At 47.1% G+C, this 27,119-nt stretch overlaps 3 protein-coding genes across 5 annotated transcripts in view; 1 reads left to right on the top strand and 2 right to left on the bottom strand.

The window, feature by feature from the left end:
* KPNA6 (karyopherin subunit alpha 6) overlaps window positions 1–4,778 on the bottom strand; it is a 53,096-nt gene extending 48,318 nt beyond the window's left edge. Inside the window, exon 1 of the mRNA XM_053267042.1 lies at window positions 4,620–4,778. Within this exon, the coding sequence (XP_053123017.1) occupies window positions 4,620–4,623 (4 nt within the window). The 5' untranslated portion in view covers window positions 4,624–4,778. The remainder of the gene's footprint in view (window positions 1–4,619) is intronic.
* Window positions 4,779–9,371: 4,593 nt separating this feature from the next.
* On the bottom strand, window positions 9,372–22,644 carry FAM229A (family with sequence similarity 229 member A). Its single transcript, XM_053268074.1, has 4 exons — window positions 22,567–22,644; window positions 18,819–18,934; window positions 16,874–17,011; window positions 9,372–9,610 (listed from the first exon to the last, which is right to left on the bottom strand). The coding sequence occupies exons 2-4, from the start codon at window positions 18,926–18,928 to the stop codon at window positions 9,508–9,510; spliced, it is 351 nt and encodes a 116-aa protein (XP_053124049.1). The 5' UTR covers window positions 18,929–18,934; window positions 22,567–22,644; the 3' UTR covers window positions 9,372–9,507.
* On the top strand, window positions 18,986–26,090 carry TSSK3 (testis specific serine kinase 3). 3 transcript variants are annotated; one of them, XM_053268072.1, is made up of 3 exons: window positions 18,986–19,320; window positions 19,460–19,641; window positions 25,350–26,090. In XM_053268072.1, exons 2-3 carry the CDS (start codon window positions 19,497–19,499, stop codon window positions 26,009–26,011), a joined length of 807 nt encoding a protein of 268 aa, XP_053124047.1. In that variant the 5' UTR covers window positions 18,986–19,320; window positions 19,460–19,496; the 3' UTR covers window positions 26,012–26,090. The 3 variants fall into 3 exon arrangements, with proteins under 3 accessions (XP_053124047.1, XP_053124048.1, XP_053124046.1); XM_053268073.1 differs by having other exon boundaries at window positions 19,020–19,113; XM_053268071.1 differs by lacking the exons at window positions 18,986–19,320; window positions 19,460–19,641 and adding an exon at window positions 22,792–23,099.
* The last annotated feature ends 1,029 nt before the right edge of the window (window positions 26,091–27,119 follow it).

Below are 27,119 nucleotides of genomic sequence, written 5' to 3'. Positions count from 1 at the left end.
GCTCAGTATTGTCTTCACAGACTGGCTGGGGCTTCTCCAAGGCTGCAGGCAGGAATCTCTCTCAGCCTTATGTTGGAGATGCTGCCAGGGAGGGAACTTGGAACCTTCTGCTCTTCCCAGAGCAGCTCCATCCCCTAAGGGGAATATCTTGCAGTGCTCACACAAGTCTCCCATTCATATGCAGCCAGGGCAGACCCTGCTTAGCTAAGGAACAAGTCATGCTTGCTACCACAAGACCAGCTCTCCCGGTCTTTTCCTGGTAGAGCAAACAAGTGAGGTGGCTCTTCCAGAACATTTTCAATTTGAAAGATTTCCAATGCAAGTTCTCTCTTATTTACATAATTTGTTCTCAGAAAAAGTTCTTCAAATAGATTGTGATCTGATCTGGCATTATATTTGTATAATATGTATCTAGTAACACACACTGAAAGAAGTACACCATATTAATTTTACATGCTGTAGTAATATCTCAAGATTTTTCAACTAGCCAAGTAACAAAGTGAAATATTTGACCGGGGTGGGGAGGGGGAATCATATACTTTTAGTACAAATTAAATATCATTCCAAACAAGTTCAGAAGTTTATTCATACTGGAACAGTTATAAATCCCTTAACATGGCAGCTCAACAGTATAATCAATTTAAAAGATTATATATAAAGAAAAAAATTAGCCACTAAAAACATACTGACCAACAGTCAACAAATTGAACTAATGAAAAGAGTCACTTAACCGCATGAAGTTGCAGGGATGTTCAAAGCTGTGCACTTGAACAAATGTTCCCAACAAGAGGTTTCACAGGAAGTGCATCTCCTTGTTTTGCAAGCACAAATGGGGTCGTGTGAATGCTAGCTCTTGGCTTAGCGCATCTAGCTAGTGCATCTTTGAGCTAATGCAGCATTAGTCTGAATGTCTTCCATTGCATTTAACATGCCCCAAGATTTGTTACTTATCTGCTAATTTACTGATCTGATTTCAACACAGTGATAATGGGTTGGAAAACTTTCCTTGGAAAATAATGGTACTGGAGTTTTCTGGAAAATGTCAGCTCCTATATTTTAGGAGATTTGGGATTAATGACTACATTTTAGGAGATTTGGGATTAACAATCACAAATTGCTGTGATTAACAATCCTGTCAAGCAACTGCCTGATCTGTAAAATGGAGAAGTGATTCTAGGCTATTGACTCAATTGCTCCTAAATGTTCCCTTCCCAGTCACAGAGCCAGGACAGTAGGGATGGGCCCGGACCGGTCCGGAGGCCATTGTAAAGGCCGGCGGTCCGGTTCGGGTGGGGGGGGTAGCTTTAAGAGCGGCGGGAGGGTTTACTAACCCCTCCCGCCGCTTTCCCGCTCTGGCGCCGTAATTGTAGGAGTAATTGGGGCGGCAGGATACCTCCCTGCCACCCTTCCCCGCTGTTGCTGTAAAAAACTCCCAGGAGTCCTTTGCGCGTAAAGCGCGCGCACGATGTCTCTGTGATGTGCACGCACGCAAAGGACTCCTGGGAGTTTTTTACAGCAACAGTGGGGAAGGGTGGGAGGTATCCTGCCGCCCCAATTACTCCTACAATTACGGTGCCAGAGCGTGAAAGCAGCGAGAGGGGTAAATAAACCCTCCCGCCGCTCTTAAAGCTACCCCCCACCCCAGTGCCGGACCGCAGTTTGGCAGTTCCATGCACATCCCTACAGGACAGCTGTTTGGTTCTTTGTGTAGCTGCTGGCAATGAAGCGGCAGAGGAAACACCTGGAGTGACAGTGGAGGGAGAGAGTCCACCTGCAGGCACAATCTATGGCAATGATACCAGGAAAGACGCTGAATCTCCCTGCCACCAGCTTTTTTGGGTGGCAGGGGCCTTCCACATCTTGGCTCTTCCAACATGTTGGAGGACATCTCCATAGCCTGCTGTGACCAGTGTGCTGAGCAGGATGAAATCACTCATAAATGCTAGCAACTGGAATCTACGTTACCAGTTTGAAATGATGCACAGCAGCACCCATCTACCCTGTTGTCTGGGATTCTTTTCAGCTCAAGGATGTGGATAGGATCAAGGGGAGCGTGAAGGCATCCCAACTGCATACTCAACCCTTGCCCTTCTAGCTGGTAAAGCAGCCAGAGGAAGGGGAAATAGCCAGGTGGGTAGGAAGGGCAATTAATTCTTCACTTGGCAGGAACATAGTGCCACTGGGCCTTTCAACAGCAGTGGTTTATTTCGTTGAAGAATCCCAGGGACATGGGATTCTTGACAACTGTTGGCTAGTCTCCAATTTGCCATTCTTAGGCAAGATGCTCAAGTGTAGTACAGTGTTCCCTCTAAGGCGTGCACATGTGCGTGCGCTCACACTTTTTTGCTGTCTGCTCAGTTAATTTTAGACCCCACTCAGGCTGAATCAGGAAGGCCCCACTATGAATGCATGTATGCACACACTGCCTTGATACTGCTTCCCAGAACAAAACTCATTCCACACACAGATGAAAAAAAATTAGAGAAAGCATTGATGTAGTAGTAACCAAGCTCCAAGACTATCAGGAACAAACCAATTATCTGGATCCTTTTCAATCCAACTTTGAGCCCCGTTTTGGGATGGAAACCATAGTGGCTGCTTTAGTGAAAGATCTACACCAAATACTGGACAGAAAAAATGCATCTATGTTAGACTTCTCAGCAGCTTTTGAAATAAATGATCATGGTATCCTTCTGAAACACCTTGCAGGGATTATGGGAGCAACATGCAACTCTTGCTTAAACTTGCATAGCAGTTTCCAGAACATGATGCACCTTGGCCTATGGCATCCCGCAGGGTTTGCTTCTCAACATCTATGAGAAATCTCTGACCCAAGTCATTCAGGGTGTTGAGTGCTATCAATATGCTAATGACACACAGTTTTTCATCTCTGTGCAATTCCTAACTGGAGAAGTGTTGAATGTCCTGAATCAATGCCTGGAGTCTATGAAGGAATGGATGTAGCTTGTCTATCCAAGAAAAGCTACATAAAGATGATCAAGGAAGGGAATAGGAAATTAAAATTAGTCAGGCCTGAAGAACTGTCTTGTGCTGGTGTTGACATTCTCCCCTACAACCGCAGAATGAAGACCAAGGTCCAACATAGTAGACAACAAGGGGGGGGGGGGAGAGAGAATGGTGAAGTGTAGTGACTACAAAAGTGGGCTACCTATCAGGACATCTCCAGCTCTTATCTGCCATGAACTCACTAGAAAGCCTTGGCCAGCTACTCCCTTTCAACTCATCTGCAATATGGGAATAATAAGACTCACTTACCTTACAGAATTGTGGTAAGCATGGAAAAATAATTAACATTAAGCACTCTGAACATTCAAGACCACTATACAAGTAGTAGTATACATTACAGCCCTGCACAAGCAGTCACACACTCCCAACTATCCATCTCCTAAGGTATCAAGTGCCTGGAAGTCAAACCAGGAAAACACATGATCCCACACCCAAGCAGGCAGGAAGCAACAGACACATGTTTTGGCCACTGTGGCAAGAACCAAGACACTGAACTAGAACAGCGGTTTTTCAAAGTACAGCTCACAACCCACTACTGAGTCACAGGACATTAGGCACTGGATCATTTACTAAGTGTTTAAGACCCTCCACATTAAATGATTGTTATGGTTTAACATGATTATGGAAGTTTATTGTATTTTAACTTTTGTAAACCACCTTGGGGATGCTTTCTGAAAGACTGTATAACAATGGAATAAAAATAAAGGTAAGTGAAATGCACCGTGACCATCCATTATATTGTAATTAACACATTTTATAATGTATGTCTAACGTATCATTTAAACCTGCCATAAAGCACACATATTGCCCTACCATTGTTTCACAAGAACTCTTATGAGACTCAATTATTCTTTTGGATCACAGGAATAAGGAACTGCCATCAACAGGTCACACAAGAAAAGAAGCTTGAAAACCATGGGGCCGAAAGAGTCTTCTGGGCTGGCCTTACCAAGAAAACCTCTAACTTATTTCTGACATCCCCACGGTTGTCCCACCCAAGGAACTCAGTGCAGAGTACATGCACCTCACACTTTACCCTGACAACCCACCTTTATTTACGGCATTTATACCCCGCCACCCATTCCACAAGCAGTTCAGGGCAGCACACTCTCCTTTTGGCCTCACAACCACCCTGTGAGGTGGGCACAGCTGAGGGAGAGGGCGAGTGATCGGCCCAAGGTCACCCGGGGAGTTTCACGGCCGAGCGTGGGATTTGAACTCAGGCCTCCCCGTCCCAGGCCAGCACTCTGATCCCTCCAGGAACCTGGAGGCGGCGGCGAGGCCCCTGCCAAGGACACCCCCGCCGGCCTGCGGACTCCGCCTGAGGGGAACCCACCCAAACCACTGGGCAGCCCCCAGGTAAGGGGGCGGGGAGGAACAGGAGGCTGCGGCCGGGCGGCCCGCCGCCAGGAGAGGGAGGCGGAGGAGGCGGGCCCGCCCAGCCCCAGCGCGGCGCCTCCGACACCCCCGGCCGGGAAACAAAGAGGAGCCCCCGGGCGGGACTGAGTCACGGCCGCCCCCGGCAGCAGCGGAGCCCCGCCGCCCACTCTCCCTCCCGCCGGGAGGCCTCCCCACGCGAGTCCGCGCCTCACCCATGCCGGCCCGCCCGTCGGCCTCAGCGCGTCTCTCGTCTCGCCTTCCTGAGGAGGAGGAGGCGGCGGCGACGACAATATGGCGGGCGGGGCGAAGCCGAGCAGCTTACGGAGGGGCGGGGCTGGAGGAGGAGGCCGACGGCAGCCGGAGGAGGACAAAAAGTCGCTGCGCCTTTTTAAAGGGACGAGCCCTCGAAGAGGCGGGGCTGCTGAAGACGAGGCCGAGGAAAGAAAGAGAGGGGAGCGGGGAGCGGGCGAGTGCCGGCTTGAAGGTTTCACAGGACGCTTCTGATGGAAATTTTATTATTCCAATATGTGTGTATCATTATTGTTATTTATTTTGATGTATTTGTTGTAAACCGCCCCGAAACGTGAGTGGGAGGAAATTTACAAACATAATAAATTGTTGTTGTTGTTATCCATCTCCAGCAGCAGCAGCAGCAGCAGCACAGATACAGGTTCAAGCCCTGCTAAGTAAGCAAATGGACACCTTTTAAAGTGATGGCTCTTATATTTAGCAGGAGAAGAACAGCTGTTCCTATAGAATATTGCTTTGCCTAGGCCGCATATTGTACACCGGGTTTGCACGATACAAGCAATATAGAGTGAATGGCCCCCTACTAAATGGGCAAAGAGGCACTGTTTAAAAGTGGTGGTTCTCTTCAATTTAGCAGCGTTAGAGTAGCCACGTTCAGTCGCCCTCTAGTGGCTGTGGCTGGTGTCTCCGTTGTGTTTCTTTTTAGATTGTGAGTCTTTGCCGTCAGCTATTTACATCAGGGGGAAAAGTCTGTAATCCATTTCTAGGATCCACATATGAAAGTTACACTTTGAACTGTGTACCTATTACATCCTCTGCTAAGCAACTCCCCGATTAATCAGGCAGCAGATTTTTTTTAAAATAAAAATGTTAATTATTTGTAGCACAAGTACTTACAAAAGCTGCAGCTGGTAGATACCTTCTTTAAAAAATTTCTGGTTTGTGACCATACCAATAAAGATTGATTCGTAAAAGATGTATTGCTGCTTCCCTCTCATGCAGGAGGGAAGGTCTCTAGTAAATTGAAGCCTGCAACATAAACATGCATATGCATCATCTGGAAGCAAAGCAACTAAGCTGGAGTGAAAAACAGCTTGGACAGGGCTGCATTCATAACTAATAGAATTAGAGCACTGCTAATGCAACTAATAGAATTAGAGTGACTTGGAGGTAATCTAGTCTGACCCCCAGCTCTCTGCAGGAAATCAGAGCAAGAGCATCCACAACTGCTGACTATGCAGCCTCTGCTCAAAAACCTCCTACAAGGGAGAGCCCACTATTCAGTTGGGCTTTGGCTCTCTAGCATGGACACATGTGTCTTTGTAATTGACAAGATGTATAAGAAACTGGTTTTATCACACGTACACAAAAAGTCTAGTGGGGGGGGGATGATTTGCAAGAGGAAATATAAAAAATGAGTCAACAGACAGACTGAAATCAGACTGTCATACATATGAGAGACCTATGTACAGAGGTCAGGGCTGCTCAGCTTTGGCCCTCCTGCAGATGTTGGCCTACAACTCCCATAACCCCTGGCTATTGGCCACTGTGGCTGGAGATGATGTATTTATTTATTTAACATATTTATTGTATTTATTTATTTAACATATTTTTATGCCACCGAAAATATACGTCTCTGGGCAGTTTACAACAAAAACAGAAAGTTAAAACATTAGTTAAAGCAGATAAATGACAACAAATTAAAACATTGGTAAAAATAAATTACAACAAAAAGTTAAAACATTACAACAATTTGAAACCTTAAAACAATATTTTAAAACAATGTTAAAACTATTAAAAAACGGTATTTACTTAAAAGCCTGGGAGAACAAATGTGTCTTTAAAGATTTTTTTTTTAATTGTCAGAGATGGGGAGGCTCTTATTTCAGCAGGAAGCACGATCCAAAGCATCGGGGCAGCAACGGAGAAGGCCCGTCCCCAAGTAGCCCCCAGATGAGTTGGTGGCAACTGCAGACGGACCTCTCCTGATGATCCCAATGGGCAATGGGGTTCATGACGAAGAAGACGTTCTCTTAAATACCCAGGTCCCAAGCTATTTAGGGTCTTATAGGTTATAACCAGCAGCACCTTGTATTTTGCCAGGGAAGTTGTAGCCCAAAAACAGCACAGGGGTGGGGAGCAAAGTTGAGCAGGACATAGGAAGCTGCTGTATATTATTGGTCCATCTAGCCCAGTATTGTCTACAGAGGTCTTTCCCAGCCCCACCTGCAGATGCCAGAGATTGAACGTGGGGCTTCTGCATGCAAAGCAGATGCTCTTCCACTGAGCTACAGCCCCCACCCCCAATTTAACAGAAATAGACATGAGCGAAAAGAGGGGTCCAGGCACTTCCTGGCAATTCTGCCCTATTGCACCCCTGCTTCTGGGGGCTTGTTTTCCTGTTGTTATTTCCAGGCTAACCATCTTACTCTTGCAGCTCTTTTCCATTCATGTCAAAGGAGAATAGCAGAACTACTGTCCCTGCAGCTAAGCTATGCCAAGGTTGCCAGACATGGAGCATGCTGACAGATGTATGAATGGCCTTGCTGGATGGAAGACCGCAGCAAGAGTGCTACATTAGCAAGGTCCCAGATATCTTGTTAGCTGCTTTTATGTATTAGCCCCACCCATAGACTAAGAAATAATGAGCCTTTCATTCTGTAACCTTGTACTTATGACATGTGTATTACTGCATTTTACTCAGGACACCTGGCATAAGTATTCTATATAGCAATTTAGCATCATCGTAATCTTGCCCCATCCCCTCCTTCCTCAAATTCCCATTTTGAAAGACTGATAAAGACTGTGACCAGAAAGGAAAAGTGATGACTGTTTAACAAATAGCGTCTAACCAGCAAGCCAAAGACTTCAGAAAATTTATTTTTAAGGTCTCGGGGTGCAGAAGAGAAGAGGCTGTGTATGATGAAAGGAGAACATCTGAAAACATCTGAAGACCCAAACCCAGACAGGTGGTTGTCATAACGATATGTGTTGATAGATATGAAGGCTGACCCCAAGAGCAGTTGAGGACCAAGACCCAAACCCCTGCTAACTTGGCACCTTTTAAGTGCCAAGAGGCACCTTTTAACGTGGTGATTCTCTATTGAGCAGGGGGAGAGTAACTGGCCCTATCCACCCCCAGCACAGCATCCCTCCAGTGGCTGTTGCTGGTGTCTATCTTATGTTTCTTTTTAGATTGTGAGCCTTTTGAGGACAGGGATCCATCTTATTCATTTATTATTTCTCTGTGTAAACCGCCCTGAGTCATTTTATGAAGGGCGGTATAGAAATCGGATGGATGAATAAATAAATAAATAAGAATATAAAACCAGAAGACTCCAGACCCAACTCTCAGAGGGCAGGTCCAGAAGACGTGTCTTCTCCCTCTCCAATGCTGTAGTGTCCCCCACATCCCATCATGGTACACCCATCCTGTCATCAAACCCTAGCATCAGTTATCACCGGGATAAACCTTGAATTGGACATTCAGTTGGTTTCCCTGCACCTTTGGTAACTAACTAACTGTACTTGCTCCCCTTCCCCTTTCCCTCCACTAGGTAACTTGCTTGTATTACAGTTAGGTAAAGTTGCTTTGCTTGCCAGGACCTTATAACTATTGTATCTCTCCAAATCTATTTCCTTAAGTAAAATCACAGAAGATATCTCTAGACTGGTTCCTTGTGTCTCTTCACACATCCGCTGGGAAGATCCCCTCTAATTCAGGGATTGCTTCTTGCATACCAATCTGTGGTGTTCCATAAGATTGGGCTGGGTAGAGATGTCTCCCTGGAGAGACCAAGCCCCTTGCCCATTTCCAACTGGGGATCCTAGGCCAGAAAAGAAAAGGGTTGGTTGGTGAAGCCTGTGCAAAAGTGTATGCATTATTTATTATTTATCTGTGTAAACCACCCATTTTTGGAAGGGCGGTATAGAAATTGAATTAATAAATGAATAAATCTCCCCAGAGGGAGTAAGCCCCTTGAACACTCGGGGGGGGTGGCGGCTATAGTCCAGCCAACTAGTTGGCAAGGTCCTCCAGGCTCCCCTCCTTGGTACTGGCAAGTCTCCCCAGATGGAGTAGATAAGTCCAACAGCCCAAGGAATGAGGTCCATGGCCAGCCATTTTGGATCAGCTTGGTCATTGGCTATAGTCTAACTGGGGCAGTTGGTGAAGACCATAGCTATAGTCCAACACTGGCTGGTGAAGCTCAGGATACAGTCTAACCACTGCAGTTGGTGAATCCCTGGCTAGTGTCTGGAGTTGCATTGGTGAAGCTAACTATAGCTTGATCAGAAGTAACTCCACAGACTGGAGCTTGGAAACACACCTTGTGTGTAACAACATCTAACCATTTTGATCCGAGGCTCAGTTTACATAATCCAATGTATCCAATTCTATGACTCTTGACTCTATTTGAATCCAATGCTTGAGGATAAGCAGGACAAGTTGTAGTTAGGAGCATGAGATGTGAGCCCAGAAAGCTCACCACAGCTATGAATTAACTGCTTGGCCACTTGGCATATTCACAGATGCACTCTTCTGTTACTTACGTGTTCCAAGGCTGGGCCCTGGGCTCAGATTAAGGCCCCAAGTTTCTCAGAGGGAACCTCACCCACATTTGGTCTGGGCTACAGCTCTGTTTCTGCTCTCTGGCATGTGGGTGGGCAGCAGTGGAGAGAAACAAAGCAAACTCCAGGAAGGACCCCCCCACAGAAACATTTTAAGGTGTCCTTTTTATTAAAATGTGCGTCACTGTTCTGTGTGGCTTGCTTTGCTGTTCTTCGGCTGTCAGTGTGTTTTCTGGGACAGCCGCTGCGGCCTTAGCACTTGAACCCAACCTGGGGGAGCCTTCAGGTGGTTCGTGGCCTGTGGCTCCCACCCATGGCAATGTAGACGTCAATGGGGACGTTGGGTAAGGTCAGGCAGTGGCACCCTGGACATCTTCTCAGCTGCCTATAAAAAAGGGGGGGGGGAAGAGAGAGAGGTGATCCCTCCATATATTTGGAACTGCAAATGAACACATGCAATACAACATGCTATTTGTCCTGGAAAATGACATCCTAAATAATTCCGATTCTGTTTTCTGCAGATATGGGAATCTGTACTTTATTGTTGCAAGACAATGGTTTCCTTTTCCATTTTATTTTTATTGAGAATATCAAAGCAGGTAAAAAACCAAATATCATACAGGACTACGATCTATATTTATTAAAATAAAAGTATATTTCTTTTACCTAAATTGACTGTGTATTGTCTTCCTGAATATAATTTTTTAAATTATTTTTTTATTTATTGTTAAATTTATACCCCACCTTTCATTAAGAAAATCCCAAAGCGGCTCACAATAAAGTTTAAAAACAAAATGATAAAAAAACACATTAAAATATTGAGCTAAAAAATATAAAAACAAATTTGATTTAAAAATAAATAAATAAAAACAAGCATAAAAACAGTACAAAATACAAGAAGCAGCAGTGGAGACAATCATATAAAAGCCTGGGTAAAAAGCCACAATTTGACATGCTTTCTAAAAACTGTGATGGAGACTGAGGAGCGGATACCCACTGGGAGAGCATTCCAGAGTCTGGGGGCAGCAACAGAGAAGGCCCTGTCCCGAGTGGTGTACATGGGATTCCCAAGTGATTTCCTATCCAGGCCACTGGCCAAACTCAAACCAAATTAGTTTCAGCAAGGTCTCCTGACCAGATTCCAGAGCCATAAGCAAAGGGCATTTCAATTTTCCACTTCAGTCATGACAAAGCATACAACTCGCAAGGGCAGCTCTGCAAGATGTCTGGAACAATTGTGGGTCAGTCTCAGCCAGCTAATGGCGCAGCGGGAAATTACTTGCCTAGCAAGCATGAGGTTGCCGGTTCAAATCCCTGCTGGTATGTTTCCCAGACTATGGGAAACACCTATATCGGGCAGCAGCAATATAGAAAGGTGCTGAAAGGCATCATCTCGTACTACGCGGGAGATGACAATGGTAAACCCCTCCTGTATTCTACCAAAGACAACCAAAGACAACCACAGGGTGCTGTGGTCACCAGGAGTCAACACCGACTCGCCAGCACACTTTCCCTTTCCCTCCCTGCTCTCAAGTCACGCAGGTACAGTGCTAAGACCTGATGAAACAAGCCAAGAAGACTGTACTACTGCAAACAAAAAGAGTTAAGCTATTTATTAAAGGTAGACAGAGGCGTATCTAGGAAAAATAGCGCCTAGGGCAAGCACTGAAATTGCGCCCCCTGTCCAAACATCTGACACCCATCTTTCAGATAAGTTTACCATAATATCAGCTCAAAAATACAAGTCAAGCTCCTTAATCTTTTAATATTTAAAAAACTATTTAGCAGTGGATGTAGCCAGACCAAAAAATGCTGGAAAACTACAAATTTCAGTATGCTGGGGCTCATGAAATACCCAAATACTATGTGGAGGTGTACTTGGAAAACAAAACAGACGTACCTGTCTAATTCTCTACTATGCATTGTAGCATCACTATTATGTAAGTTTTAAAAATAAATGGAAAATTTGGCTTTTCCCAGCTACTCTGAAAATAATTAAAGGATATGCAGGGATATGAAGAGCCCCTGGTGGTGCAGTGGTAAAACTGCCGCCCTGTAACCAGAAGGTTACAAGTTTGATCCTGACCAGGGGCTCAAGGTTGACTCAGCCTTCCATCCTTCCGAGGTCGGTAAAATGAGTACCCAGAATGTTGGGGGCAATATGCTAAATCATTGTAAAACCGCTTAGAGAGCTCCGGCTATAGAGCGGTATATAAATGTAAGTGCTATTGCTATTGCTAAGTGCTAGTAAACTGTGTCACTGCTTGGAATATATTCTAGTATTTCAGAAAGACAGTTAAAATGAGAGAAAGAGAGCAAGAAACTCCCAGTGGGCCTTAATACTAAGTATTTCACACTGATTCAAAGACAAACTCACCATTAATAGCCATATTATTAAGACATCACATTTTACTCACTTATCACAAGAAGCAAAGTAAGAGCAAATGAATACAATCCTAGCTCATAAGCTTCAGCTCAGTATTCACAAGCCCTGATTCTCTGTACATAGTGCCAAACTAAATATGTGTACAGTGACTTATATTATATTATTATTTTTTATCTGTAGCCCCTTCGGGATGCTTCCTAAAGGCTGTGGGGGGGGTGTCTGTAAAGGTTCCCCCTCCCCGCGCTGGCCTCTAGGGCCTCTCAGGGACCATTTGAGCAAGTGTTGTGGCCGTTGTTTAAATTTTTTTTTTAATGGCCGCTGAAAACAGAGGCCATTTGAGCATGTGCAGTGGCCATTTTGTTTTCGGCAACCATTTTTATTTTTATTTTTTAATTTTAGAGAATGGCACCCCCCTTCAAGTGGCGCCCGGGGCACGTGCCCTGCCTGCCCTACCCTAGATATGCCCCTGAAGGTAGGCACTTACATTGACATCACGTATTTGCATGCTCTTCTTTTCTGTAAAACACGTGGCATGAAATATTTTCCCCTCCCCACACCAATAATCATTTACTTAACTGTCTCTGCACGCCCTAAATTAATTGAATCTCAGCAGCAACTCCTCCCGTCATATACACCTCAACAGCCAGCCTGAGGTAGGAGAAGGTAGCAATTTCCTGCGCTGTTACTACTGAAGGAATGCACTTGGCCAGAAGTAATTGGATGCTAGATTGCTGCTGGCAGCCTTTCAAGATAAAGTGTGCTGTCAAGTCGATTTCCACGCCTGGCACCCACGGACCCTGTGGTTTTCTTTGGTAGAATACAGGAGGGGTTTACCATTGCCTCCTCCCATGCAGTGTAAGATTATGCCTTTCAGCATCTTCCTATATTGCTGCTGCCCGATATAGGTGTTTCCCATAATCTGGGAAACATACCAGCGGGGATTCGAACCGGCAACCTTCTGCTTGTTAGTCAAGCATTTCCCCACTGCACTATTTAAAGTCTCTCTCTCTCTCTCTCTCTCATATAGCATAGTGGTTAGAGTGTTGGACTAGGACCGGGAAGACCTGAGTTTGAATCCCCATTCACATGGGGTGACTCTGGGCCAATCATATATCTCTCAGCCTAACCTACTTCACGGGGTTGCTGTGAGGATACAAATAACCATGTACACTGCTCTAAGCTCCTCAGAGGAAGAGCAGGATATAAATGTAAAAAATAAACAAATAAATCCATATATCTAGTTTCCCCTTGGATGCTGTAAAGAGACAGTGGGCCACTTCCAGAAAAGTTAACCGTGACCAATAGCGACTCAACCTAATGAGCCGGGGGCGGGGGGGGGAGACCAAAGGAGGCAGATCAGGTTGCTCCTCTCTCTCTCTCTCTCTCGCCCCAGCATTCATGAGAGATGTCCTGCCTGCAGGCTGGCCATTCGTCGGGTAGAATTGCACGGTTTCCAGCTCTACCTGATGAATGGCCAGCTTGCAGGCACCAGAGCTCTCAGGTGGTGGGGGAGGAGGAGCAACTCAAGCTGCCTTTTTTTGGGTGGGGGGGCGCTGGCTCTTTAAGTCCTGGATGAGCCACCACTGGTCATGGTGCATAAGAAGCATAAGAAGAGCCCTGCTGGATCAGGCCCCAGAAAGCCTCTCTGGTCCCGCCTCCTGTTTCCCGCAGCGACCCACCAGATAGATGCCTCTAGAAAGCTCACAAACAGGAGATGAAGGCATGTCTCCTCTCTCACCATGGCTCCCCGCATCCTGCCTCTGAACCTGGAGGTGGCCTATAGTCATCAAGACTAGTAGCCCTTGATAGGCCTCATGTCATCCATGAATTTGCCTAAGCCCTTTTAAAGCCACCTAAGCTGTGTCCATCACATCCAGTGGCAGAGAATTCCATAGATTAATTATGTGCTGTGTGAAGAAGTACTTCCTGTTAGTCCCAAATTCCCTGGCAATCATTTCAATGGGACACCGATTCTAATGTTCAGAGACAGGGAGAAAAATTTCTCTCTCTCCACACCACGCATAATGTTTATAAACCTTTGTCATGTCTCCCCTCAGTCACCTTTTTTCTAAACTAAAAAGCCCCAAATGTTGTAGCCTTACCTCATAAGGAAGACCATCTAGACCCCTGATCATTTTGGTTGCCCTCTTCTGCACCTTTTCCAGTTCTATCAATCCTTTTGTGACCAAAACTGTCACCACTGAAATCTATGAGACAAGTTAGTCATGAATGACTTAAGTCCCATTAATTTCAATTAGGCTTAGTCATGGTTAATGACAACAGGTACAGCAAACAGCCTCAGAATTGACAATGAAAACATTGAAGTGGTGGATAGATTCTGCCTTTTAGGATCAACCGTTAACAGTAAAGGATCCAGCAGTCATGAAATATGCCGCAGACTAGCACTCAGTAGGGTTGCAATGAAGGCCTTAGAAAGGCTATTTAGATGCCATGACGTTTCTACACCTACAAAGATTAGAATTGTTCAGACAATGGTTTTCCCCGTTACACTCTATGGTTGCGAAAGCTGGACTTTGAAGAAGCAAGATAGAAAAAGTATTGACACTTTTGAACTTTGGAATTGGAGAAGACTTTTGAGGATACCATGGACAGCCAGGAAAACAAACAAATGGATCCTAGAACAAATCAATCCAGAATTGTCACTCAAGGCACAAATAACCAAGCTCAAACTATCATACTTAGGACACATTAAGCAAAGATACAGCTCCCTTGAGAAGTCCATAATGCTGGGAAAAGTTGAAGGAAAGAGAAGAAGAGGACGACCAGTAGCAAGGTAGATGGACTCGATTATGACAGCAATGAATGCACCTCTGAGACACCTTAAAGGCCAAGCTGAAGACAGATCATCCTGGAGAGAATCTATCTATGTGGTTGCTAAGAGTCAACACCAACTTGATGGCACTTAATCAATCAATCAATCAATCATGGCTAATGGAAGTTGCCCAGCGTTGATGGTTAGAGACTAGAGTGTGACTATTTCTATCCTCCTGTGTTTTCAAAGGCAGAGTTTTTTACGCTTGTTTCCTCATTGCAAGGAAAGATAAGAAAGCCACTACTTTCTGCAGGAGAGTTGGAAATATGCCATTACTTTCCTGAATATTTATTGTATGTATTCATCACCTTTCACATCATCTCAAGTTGACATACATAGAAAAAACAGCATCAACATGCAATTCTTATCAAAACTGCTTAAAAGTAGAGATAATTCCAAACATGAATTAATAATGAAAAACCTGGGTAAAAAGTAAGATCTTTAAGCAGCAGTGGAAAACTGAAAGAGACAGGAAGGTAGGGACATCTCTGAAAAAGGGTTCCAGAGCATAGGGGGCAACCATCACTGAGATGGCCCCAGCCAGCAACATTTACAACAAGCAGGCATCAGTTGGGGTCAGCACCCAGAGAAAGCAAAGCCCTTCCAGTGCATCTCATGTGGTGGGTGGATTCTGCTAGGAGCAGGCGGACCTTCAGATATTTATTTATTTATCATATGTATATACAGTCTGATATGTGTATCCCTAGGCTGTGTACAGAAGTTAAAACACAACAAATATAAAACAGGATAAATTTATTCAAACCAAGTTACCATATAAAACAAACCATTTAAAATTAATTAGTTAGTTAGTTAGTTAGTTACACGCCTGAGAAAACATGTGTGTCTTAAGGGTCTTTTAAAAAAGAAAACAGCCAGAGAGAGAGAATCTCTTATTTTGTCATGGAGTGCATTCCAGAGACCTGGGGCAGCCACAGAGAAGGCCCTGTCCTGAGTCGCCACCAAATGAGCTGGTGGCAACTATAACTGAACCTCCCCAGATTATCTTAATCAGCAGGAGGATTCATGACAAAGGAGGCGCTCTCTTAACTACCCTGCATCCAAGTCATTTTTATAAGTAATATAAAGGTAAAAGGTGTGCCGTTGAATCAGTTTCAATTCCTGGCAACCACAGATCCCTGTATAATATAGGATATCCTATATTATACATCTTGGGGTCATGGTGGACAGCCCACTGAAAGTGTCGACTCAATGCACAGCAGCTGTGAAAAAGGCCAATTCCATTCAAGGGATCATTAGAAAGGTGATTGAAAATAGAAATGCTAATATTATAATGCCCTTATAGAAAACTATGGTGCAGCCTCACTTGGAGTACTGCTTACAATTCTGGCCACCATATCTAAAGAAGGACATTGTAGAGCTGGAAGAGGTGCAGAAGAGGGCAACCAAGATGATCAGGGGCCTAGAGCACCTTCTTATGAGGCAAGGCTACAACACCTGGGGCTTTTTAGTTTAGAAAAAAGATGACTGCGGGGAGACATGATAGAGGTCTATAAAATCATGCATGGTGTGGAGAAAGTGGAGAGAGATAAATTCTTTTCCCTCTCACACAACACTAGAACCAGGGGTCATCCCATGAAATTCATCGCCAGGAAATTTAGGACCAACAAATTGAAGTACTTTTCCACACAACACATAATCAACTTGTGGAATTCTCTGCCACAAGATGTGGCGACAGCCAACAACCTGGATGTCTTTAAGAGGGGTTTGGATAATTCCATGGAGGAGAGGTCTATCAATGGCCACTAGTCAGAGGGCTATAGGCCACTTCCAGCCTCAGAGGCAGGATCCCTCTGAATACCAGTTGCAGGGGAGTAACAACAGGAGAGAGGGCATGCCCTCAACTCCTGCCTGTAGGCTTCCAGCGGCATCTGGTGGGCCACTGTGTGAAACAGGATCCTGGACTTGATGGGCTTGATCCAGCAGGGCTGTTCTTATGTTCTTATAAATAGGTAATATTATAGATATCCAGGGCCTCAACTGTTTAGGGCTTTAAAACTTAAAACCAGCACCTTGAATTGGACCCCAAACAAACTGGCAGCCGGTGGAATTCCTTCAAAATGGTCAATATATGACCAGACCAGCTGGCCACTGATGTCGCTTTGGCCACAGCATTTTGTACTAGCTGAAATCTCCGAATACTCTTCCAGGGCAACCCCATATAAAACATGTACCAGTAATCCAAATGCAACGTGACTAGGGCGTGGTTAGCACTGGTCAGATCTGCCTGCTCCAGGTAGCAGTGTGGCTGGCCCACTAACCAGAGCTGCACAAAGGCATGCCTGGCCCCAGCCACCTGCTGGGCATTCCCGAGTAAAGCTGGATCTTGGAAGACCCCCCGTGCAGAAGCCCCATCCCGAAGAGTTTGCTTGGTTTGTCCCAGGGATCCTGACGACGCAATCCTTCCTTACCTTCTTGCAGTGCGCTCAGGGGCAGCTGGCTCCTGTGTTTCGGGGGCAGTTGCCAGGCTGGGAGAATCTCCTGCCTCTATGGGAAATCTCCGAGCTTGTGGGGTCTCTTGGGAGCTCATGTCCGAGCCCCAGACCTGTCTGAGAGAGAGAGAGAGAGAGAGAGGAGGAGGAGGAGGAGGAGAGAGGGAGAGGACAGCATGAATGGGACAGGGTTGCCATGTCCCCCGGAATTTAGGGTAGCCCTGGATTTTGTCTCCTCCACCTGGCTGCTAAATCCCACCCAGATTTACATGGATTGCAAATGTGGAGCCCAGATTGCCCGGATTTTACTCTGGATCAGATCACATAGGAGGGCAGAGAAGGAGGAAAAAGTATACGAATCTGCCAAATAAATACATAAATATGCAAATTGGTTTCTGCATAATTTACATAATATGCAAATCAGGCCACCCGGATTTGGGAAGTTTGACTATGGCAGCCTTAATGGGATAGGACTCTCCTGTCCACAGATGAGCTCTTACAGGCTGTGAAGGGCAAGGGGGCATAGCAGGGGGCAAAGGGGGGGGGGACCTTCAGAGCAAGTGACCTGTTGGACTAGCAGTACAAGTGGCAATGTGGCATAGCTCAGTGGTAGGAGTCAGTACCCACTTTGCATGCAGAAGGTCCAGGTTCCCTCCCTGGCAGCATCTTCAGGTAGGGCTGGGGAAGACCCCTGCCTGGAACTCTGGTGAGCCTCCAGCTAGTCCGAGTAAAAACAATACTGGACAAAACCGACCAGGGGTCTGATTCAGGAGAGGTCAGCTTCCGATGTTCATGTGGATTGAAAGAAACCGGTGGTTTGGGTGACTTTTTGCAGTATGGCTGCTGTGGGTCATTGCATAAGCAACTCAAATGATTGCCCTGGGTGGAACATTGTTGACACCCAATGGGCAAAGACCCTCATCTCTCATTGTACCCCATCATGACAGTTGGCCTTAGATTACCAGTTTTAAAACTGTCCTAAAACAAACATGTTCGTTTTAAAACAAGCCGTCTTCAGGTTTTAGAGCAAATAGCCGTAAATGGTATATTGTGTTTTGCATACATGAGCTACAGCACTCCGTTATGCAAATGAGGGAGGGAGGGGTCCAGGGCACTTGGCTTGGAGTACAGAAATGGTGCTTGCAGAGTGGGGCATGGCTCTTGTGCACCTCCAGACACAGACTATTTCTAGACTTCTGACCGTGCGTGAACTAGCCCTTGGTGAGGCCCCAAGTCGGAGCCTTTGTCAGGCCTTTACACAGAGTCGGCCCGACACCTCAGCTCAGGCGGCTCATCCTAATGAGTGGGGCGGGGCAGGGAGTCACAGCTGCCTCTCCTTTTGCTCCTCTCCCCCCCCAGATCCCGCCCTGCCCTGCCCCAGCCTTAATTAGAGCTGTGCTGCCTGCAGGCATAGGCAGCGTGGCTGTCATTCATGCTGGAGCGGGGCGGGATTGGGGAGCGAGAGGAGCAAACGGAGCTCCGGGCAGGAGATGCAGCAGCAGTGCCTTCTTTGCTACCCACCCCCCACCCTCACAGCAGCTCGCCAGGGCCAGCCACTCCTGCCCTCTGCTGCCAAGAGGTGGTTTCTTCTTACCCCCCACCTGACATGATGGAAGCCCCTTCTCAGTACAGTTGTCGCAGAATTCATTATATCTGCCTTTACTAGCAGCCTGACCCAGAATCATCGCCGATGAAGCTTTTCCAGGCATGGAGAGAAGTGTGTGTGGGGGGGTCCATCTTCCCAGGCCCTCAAAGGGGAGTTCAGAGCGGAAACCTGGAAGGCGCCCCCAGCTCAGCTCATGTGGCCACCCCTCCCCAGCCCACCCTACAGGGAGCTGTGGTCGTGCGACATCCTGGGCAGGCCCCCCTCTCCCCCCCGCCCCGGCCTCTCCTCTGGGCTCCTCCTCCTGGGGCTCCGCCTTACCTCTCAAAGGTGGAGGAGTGCTCCCTAGAGTCGACCGGGCAGCCTGGAGAGCCTTCTTGCAAAGGGCAGGCTGGGATGGAGGCCAGAGGGAGGCAGCGGCTCAGCTGCATTGTGACCTGGAAGGGCAGGGCTCGCATCACAATGTGTGGGGGGGTCACGGAGGACACGGGTGAAGGTCTTCTCTCTGCTGGGGGCCTCCAGGCTGGCTGGGGTGGCCCAAGGCTGAGAGCTCAGCTGAACATGGATCCTGGCGCCCCCGCTCCCCATTTGGGCACCTTCCTCCCCCTCCCCAAAGGTATATCCTTCTCTATCACGTCCGGAGACTGGGATTGCTTCCTGGATTCCCACAAACACCCAGACAGGCATTCAGAACTGGGATGGCTGTGTGTGGGAAGGCAGTTTGTGAGGCAGCAGCACTCTCGGCCTGAACACACCAGTCCTGGATGTTTTGCCTCCATTTATGTGTGTGGCTAATGAAGAGAAAGGGCTTCCCTATCCTCAGGTAAGAACGGTGCTCTCATCAGCTGAAGTGTTCAAAATGGAAACTCCCGAGGTAACAGCAGCTGTTACATTCCTCGCCATTTCTCCCTCAATCAACCCACCTTCCCCCTCCTAAAAACCTGCTTCTCTCCATTCATTAGGGATGCGGGTCAGTCCTCCTCCTGAACCACCAACGTGATGCTACAGAGTCTGGTTCGTGTGTCTGTGTGGGTCGGTGCCACTTTGGTCTGTACGAAGCCGCTCAGTGCCTTAAAGGATGCCAAGCTGGAGTTATGGACTTCAGGCACTGAACGTTGGCTCAGAAAGAGGGGCACTCGGTCAGGTAAATATATCACGCCAAGCGACTGCTACAGCAGTAATCCTCACTATTTTTCAAGCAAGGTACACTTTGCCAAAACAAAACAAACAAAACCCCTCACCTTTTAGGAACATAGGAAGCTGCCATATACTGAGTCAGACCCTTGGTCTATCTAGCTCAGTATTGTCTTCACAGACTGGCAGCGGCTTCTCCAAGGTTGCAGGCAGGAATCTCTCTCCGCCCTATCTTGGAGATGCTGCTGCTAGGGAGGGAACTGGGAACCTTCTGCTCTTCCCAGAGCGGCTCCATCCCCTGAGGGGAATCTCTGATAGTGCTCACACATCAAGTCTCCCATTCATATGCAACCAGAGTGGACCCTGCTTAGCAAAGGGGACAATTCATGCTTGCTACCACAAGACCAGCTCTCCTCTCCATGAATGTGAGCGTCAGTTCTCATCACGCTGGCCTCTGAGCAGTGTTGTGCTTCTTCCCCAGCAAGAGCCTTCCAGAGAAACAGAGCCCTGCCAAGCCTCAGTGCCATGCTGGAAGGCACGCAGGGAGCAGAGCCTCTCCTAGCATTTCCCCCATATAGCTCTCTGGGGCTAAAATGACACCGGAGCGGGAGAGAACTCCACTTCCTCGAAAGGAGCCCCACCGGCACTGGGGAAAGTGGTGCAGCGCTGCACAGTGGGAACAGTCAACTCCATGTGCGCAGTGCCTGGGTGCCTGTGTTAAGTTTCCAGCTTCAGACTCAAACTTCACACAGCCTAAAAAAGAAGAAGTCAGGGACCTGCTCTTAGCCGTCTCTAGCTTCTGGGTTTTGCAGCAGAGAACACTGAGCTATTGTGAATATGAACAGAGGACTCTTCCCATTTGTAGGTTTCCAGTCTCTAAAGATTGCTTGTGACAGAGACTTCAGACATTTAATTTTGAATCGCCAGGTTATGTCTTCGCAGCCCTTCAGGCTTTGGAGTGCTTAAAAATGTCAATAAGAGATTATTTATTATTTTTTATTATTTATTATTATTAATTCAATTTCTATACCGCCCTTCCAAAAATGGCTCAGGGTGGTTTACACAGAGAAATAATAAATAAATAAGATGGATCCCTGTCCCCGAAGGGCTCACAATCTAAAACAAACATAAGAGAGACACCAGCAACAGTCACTGGAGGTACTGTGCTGGGGGTGGATAGGGCCAGTTACTTTCCCCCTGCTAAATAAAGAGAATCACCATGTTAAAAGGGTGCCTCTTTGCCAAGTTAGCAGGGACAATTTAGGACTGAAAGAAGCGAGTACTTTTTCACACAGCACATAATCAATCTGTTGAATTCTCTGCCATGAGATGTGGTGATGGCCACCAGCTTGGATGGCTTTAAAGGGGACTTAGAACTGTACTCCATGCATTTGTCTTTCAGCAGCTACTTGTCTGGATGGCTAGAGACTACCTCCAGACTCAGAGGTAGGGTGCCTCTGAATATCAGTTGCAGGGGAGCAACAGCAGGAGAGAGGGCATGCCCTCAACTCCTGCCTGTAGGCTTCCAGCGGCATCTGGTGGGCCACTGTGGGAAACAGGATGCTGGACTAGAGGCCTTGGGCCTGATCCAACAGGGCTGTTCTTATATTTATAAGAAGTTAAGAACCGCCCTGCTGGATCAGGTCCAAGGCCCATCTAGTCCAGCATCCTGTTTCACACAATGGCCCACCAGATGCCTCTGGGAAGCCCACAAGCAGGAGGTGTGTGCATGCCCTCTCTCCTGCAGTTGCTCCCCTGCAACTGGGATTGAGAAGCATCGTGTCTCTGAGGCTGCAGGTGGCCCTCAGCCACCAGACTAGTAGCCATTGATAGACCTGTTCTCCATGCATATCATGGGCACTAGCTTTGAGCACGCCGTGCAATCCTAATCCTGGGTAATCTATTCCAGTTGACACAGCAGCACCAGCCACCAGGAGGGGAGAGCTGGTCTTGTGATAGCAAGCCTGACCTGTCAGCTAAGCAGGGTTTGCCCTGGTTGCATATGAAAAGAGAGACTTGATGTGTGAGGCCTGTAAGATATTCCCCTCAGGTGATAATGGAGCCACTCTGGAAAGAGCAAAAGGCTTCAAGTTCCCTCCCTGGCTTCTCCAAGATAAGGCTGAGAGAGATTCCTGCCTGCAACCATGGCGAAGCCGCTGCCAGTCTGTGAAAACAATGCTGAGCTAGATAGACCAATGGTGTGACTCAGTATATGGCAGTTTCCTATGTTCCCATGTCCATAATTCCAGAAGCTCATGTAAGAAAATAGTTATCACTGCTTGTTCCTTCAAGAAATGATACTTTGCCATATGTCGATCTATGTAAGATCTACATAAAGTTTTTTAATTTATAAAAGAAGGTCACTAGGAGGACACACATTCATACAATTATGAATCACTTGCAGATTGTGTATTGAAACTACAACTCCACCATGTTTATGGAATTAAATGGCTTATTAAAGGGACTGGATTACAGAAGTTGTAGTCCAGCAACATGTTGAGGACCAAGTTTGAGAACCCATGTGTTAGGTGAAGTTGAAATGGGGATTTGCCCAAAAGCGCATTCTGTGAGTTTCATAGCTGAGCCCAGATTTGAAACGGAGAGTCCCTCAGGCTTAAACCACATGAACTCCGACCACAAAAATCACACCAGCTAACTACCCCAATCATACACCTTGGGACAGGGCAGTGGACCCACTGTATTCTACAGGTGCAATCCGAAAGGAATCATCTCTCTAGCTAAGGAAGGGGATGGAGAGAATACTTACTCTTAAGACTTGCCCGACGTAGCTAGACCCAAACCTGCCAAGTAGTCACAAGCCAGCTGACCTCCATGATGGGGGTCGGGGGGAAAGACCAACTTAAACGTCCATGTTGAACCCCTAATGGTTAGCAGGCCTAGCTGTACTACTCTACGAACTATAATAATCTCTTACCCTAGGCCTCACAGCTGTAGGCCTTCGACAGGTTAACCCATCACCCCCCTGGCAGGCACTGTTGGGAGCTGAGCTCAGCAGCAGGTACTTATCCTGGGGGCGAGGGAGAGAGTTTGTCTCCCTCCTCCCCATTGGTGCAAGACCACTACCTCCAGCCCGGGGGCTTTGGGTAACACAAGGTTGCATCACAATGGGTGCTCAAAGTTTCAAGATGCCCAACCTCAGTTTCACCCCTCATCAAAGGACCTTGTCTGGGCAGGAAAAATGTTCTAGCACCCTGGGCTGCAACCCATGCAGACCCTGGTCTGGGAGGAGAAAGAGAGCAATGTGTATACCCTTCTGATGACATGATGTCCTGAGAATGACAGATGAGCAGGTTAAAGGCACGATGGAGGAGTTTCTTCTCTCCCATGGTTACCAAGTGGGCAAAACCATTGGAGAAGGGACATATTCAAAGGTCAAAGAAGCTTTTTCGAAGAAACACCAGCGAAAAGTGGCTGTGAAAATTATAGACAAACTGGGAGGACCAGAAGGTAAGAACGAGAGGGAAGAGAGGTCTATCCCTACGAGGCTAGCGATGATGGGAGCTGTAATCCCACAACTTCTGGGGATCAGTGTTCCCTCTAACAGGGGCTCCCAGATGTTGTGGACTACAACTCCCAGAATCTGCAGCTGCAATGGCTTTTGCTTGGGGGTTATGGGAGTTGTAGTCCACAACATCTGGGCATCCCTGTTAGAGGGAACACTGCAGGGGACCCCTGAATGGGGTATATGTTTCCAGGGGGCAACTTATTTTTGTGAACAACTCTTCCACTGCAAAGACTGTTTCGCTGGCAAATGCCCACACTCTCTTTTAAGAACACTTCCCCCTCCCCTAAACAGAAGCTTCATTGTCTCTGCAGATATGGCTGACTAGATTCTACTCCCCTAGGCATCCAGCTACTTCCGTTTAGGTTTCACAGATTACTCTTTCTTTGTTTGTTTTCACTAAGGGCAATTAACTGCAAATATTTTCTAAAAGAGTCTAAACAGCCCAAAACCATCCGGGGCATGATCTTGGAACTTGTATTGTCTGAAAATTCACAAGCCCTTTAAATGGTCCTCTTGCTGCACAGGAGCTGCTCACACAAAAGCACTCCTTTCCTCTGCGAGGGCAGGACTAAAAGGTTGAGATGACAAGGAAGCACCTTCAGGCTAGACGTGAACAAGAATTGCCCCACAGTAAGAGCTGTTCAACAGTGGAGCAGTCTGCCTTGTTCGAGCAGCGTCCTCCTGTGCTGGAGGTTTTCTGGCCAAGGCTGGATGACAATCTCCCAGGGTCGCTGCAGCCAATTCTTGCACCAAGCCACGAGTTGGACTACGAATGCAATAAATATTTATATTCCGCTTGTCAACAAAAGTTCCCAAAGCAGTTTACATAGATATAAATAAAATAAAATAGCTCCCCGCCCCCCAAAGGGCTCACAATCTAAACAATAAATAAATGTAAGATAGACCCAAGCAGCAACAGCCACTGGAGGGATGCTGTACTGGGGAGGGATAGGGCCAGTTGCTCTCCCCCTGCTCAATAAAGAGAATCACCACTTTTTAAAGGTGTCTCTTGGCTCAGTTAGCAGGGAAATAGAAGACCTCCAAAGTCCCTTCCAACTCTAAAATGGGATGACTGTTAGTCAAACTGACCTCCATCACTTTGGAGAGGGCTGCCCTTTCCAATTTCAGTCATGAGAGTAAGAGCCAATTTTGAGATTAAATTAAATGATTCCCAAGTGTATAAATTATATTGCAACCAGACCAAACACAACATTAGGAGCATTTGTTATAAGAATAAAACAAATCTCTTTACTTCCCAGAAGAGATAAAATGGCAAGGATGAGGAGTATGAGATTCACAAGTCCACGGTGCAATCACAACCATGTGTATTTCCCCGTCCCTGAAGATTTCGCCTTGTGGCATTTTGAGATTATGTTGCAGAGAGTGGTTAGATCCACTGTGTGGTGTACGTTCTCCCCACTGGTCTGTTTCTCAACAGGAATTTCCAAGGTCCATCAGACCTTCTGAGCATGGCCAGTTGAACCTGTACTCCTCCCTCCTAACATGATGGCCATCCCTATCATATCCTTCAAGAGATTTTCACAGTGGCTGCCAGCAGTCTCATTCCTGGCTGCCATGCTCCTTAGGACTCTATGTGCACACATACACATGCACAATATTGTTTAAAAAAAAAAAAAAAGGTTCCAGACAGTGGAGGGCCCTGGCAACTACAGTGACCAGCAGCAGCTGTCTAAGACAGCCAACAGCATGTGAGAAATGCGACAGCCCCACACAGAGGCCGCTCAAAGGGTGGGCGGCCCCAACTCACCCTTTGGGCCAGGGCTTGCCAGCCTGAAGCTCTCAGGTCATGGTGGCTGTGGATGATGAGAGTTGTAGTCCAGCAATAGCTAGAGAACCTCAGGTTGACGACCCCTGCGTTAGCTGAACCCTACTACATGGTACTTGGAACTTAAATGTTAGAAGGAAGGTGGAACCATGAAAGCTGTAAGAGAAACCACAATGCTCCTTCCTAGCTACCATGATGACCACCCCATCACTGAATGGTTCTGTTTATGAAACACACTCTTTCCCAGTAGCTCCATGACCATAAGAGAAACACTCATTTATCTGGGGGAAATCATGATTCAGTTGCTCAGCAAATAAGGTAGGAGCATGCCCTTCTTCAGCCAGCCAACCTTCCCATTCAGGCCCTTACACGCCTTGGCCAACTCTGCCCTTTTCCTCCTCCTCAGAGTTTATCGAGAGATTCCTGCCCAGGGAACTTCAGATCGTCAAGCGCCTGGACCACAAGAACATCATCCAGGTGTACGAGATGCTGGAGTCCACGGACGGGAAGATCTACCTGGTGATGGAACTGGCGGAGGATGGCGACGTCTTTGACTGCGTCCTGCAAGGGGGGCCCCTGCCCGAGAACCGAGCCAAAGCCCTCTTCCGCCAGCTGGTGGAAGCAATCCGCTACTGCCACAGCTGTGGCGTGGCCCACCGTGACCTGAAGTGTGAAAATGCCCTCCTGCAGGGCTTCAACCTGAAACTGACGGACTTTGGATTTGCCAAGCTGCTCCCCAAGAACCGCAAGGAGTTGAGCCAGACGTTCTGTGGCAGCACTGCCTACGCAGCCCCCGAGGTGCTGCAGGGAGTGCCCCACGACAGCAGGAAAGGGGACATTTGGAGTATGGGCGTGGTTCTGTATGTCATGCTCTGTGCAAACCTGCCCTTTGACGACACAGACATCCCCAAGATGCTTTGCCACCAGCAGAAAGGGGTCTCCATCCCCGGACACTTGGGGATTTCGGAGGAATGCCAGGACCTTCTCAAAAGCCTGTTGGAACCGGACATGATCCTGAGGCCTTCCATCGAAGAAGTGAGTTGGCACCCGTGGTTAGCAAACTCCTGAGAAACGGACCATGTCAACACTCTCCCCAAATAAAAGGGGACAGGCTGTTTCCAAAATGCTCACATATATTTTAACGTTATGCTCAGTTTCTGGTCTGTCCTTACCCTGCCCTGGTCTGTGTCTGGGAAGGGAGTGGGGAACAAGATGGCCAGCATTCCCACATACCCCTCTTATGCGAGATCAGATCCCCTGGTTTAAGGGGCACTGGCCTGCGTTAATGAGCCAGGGATTTCCTGGAACAGGAGAGCAGCATGTACTCCCTTCGTGCCTCTTTCCCCCTCACATATAAATGTCCCTTTCCAAAGCCGTCTCCAAAGAACATCCAAAGGAAGGTTGGCACCCCCAAAGCCATCTCCATAGACAGCTTGAAAGCAGAATTAGATAAACTTATTTATTTTTATGTATTTACATTTTATATCCCGCTGTTCCTCCAAGGAGCCCAGAGCGGTGTACTACATACTTATACTTAGGTTTCTCCTCACAACAACCTTGTGAAGTAGGTTAAACTGAGAGCGAAGTAAATGGCCCAGAGTCACCCAGCAAGTATCGTGGCTGAATGGGGATTTGAACTTGGGTCTCCCCGGTCCTAGTCCAGCACTCTAGCCACTACACCACGCTGGCTTATCCAACTTATGGTGGACTGGTCTATCAGTGGGCATTAGCCCCAGGCTCAGAAGGAATACACCTCCAAATCCCAAATGCCACCTTTGTGGGATTTGCTGCCCACTATTGGATCTAGTCCAGCATCCTGTTTCTTTTTATGTTCTTGCATCTTTTAAAGCAGGGCTTATCAACCTTGGCTCTCTAGGTGTTTTGGGATGGCAACTTTCATCATTGGCCGAAGGCCACTGTTGCTGGGGCGGGGGTGAGAGTTGGTGGAGAGGCTCTATGCTTGAAAGGCATCTTTTTAGTGGTTGTTATGCTGGGGGTCTTGCTCCTATGGCAAGTATCTTCTAGTGCATTTCAAATTTATGATCAGAAGCAGCTGCCAAGTCAGACTGTTGGTCCATCTAGTGTAACATGGCCTGTTGCAACTGGCTGGGGCTTTCAAGGCTCTCAGGAAGAGAGGGCTCTTTCCTAGCTTAGCAACCTGGGAGCCTTTCTAAAC

This window comes from Hemicordylus capensis, chromosome 7 (genome assembly GCF_027244095.1).
Source record: "Hemicordylus capensis ecotype Gifberg chromosome 7, rHemCap1.1.pri, whole genome shotgun sequence".
NCBI lineage: Eukaryota > Metazoa > Chordata > Lepidosauria > Squamata > Cordylidae > Hemicordylus > Hemicordylus capensis.
Note: the sequence above shows the minus strand (reverse complement) of the source record. Positions and strands in the feature narration are given on the sequence as shown.

Bases quoted from the DNA above. Each gene is read 5' to 3' on its own strand.
- TSSK3 (XM_053268071.1), top strand. From the start codon at position 22,928: ATGACAGATGAGCAGGTTAAAGGCACGATGGAGGAGTTTCTTCTCTCC. The intron at 23,100-25,349 runs GTAAGAACGAGA...CCTCCTCCTCAG, and splicing joins CAAACTGGGAGGACCAGAAG to AGTTTATCGAGAGATTCCTG.
- FAM229A (XM_053268074.1), bottom strand. From the start codon at position 18,928: ATGCAGCTGAGCCGCTGCCTCCCTCTGGCCTCCATCCCAGCCTGCCCT. The intron at 17,012-18,818 runs GTAAGGCGGAGC...TCTCTCTCTCAG, and splicing joins CACTCCTCCACCTTTGAGAG to ACAGGTCTGGGGCTCGGACA. The intron at 9,611-16,873 runs GTAAGGAAGGAT...CCTTTTTTATAG, and splicing joins CCTGAGCGCACTGCAAGAAG to GCAGCTGAGAAGATGTCCAG.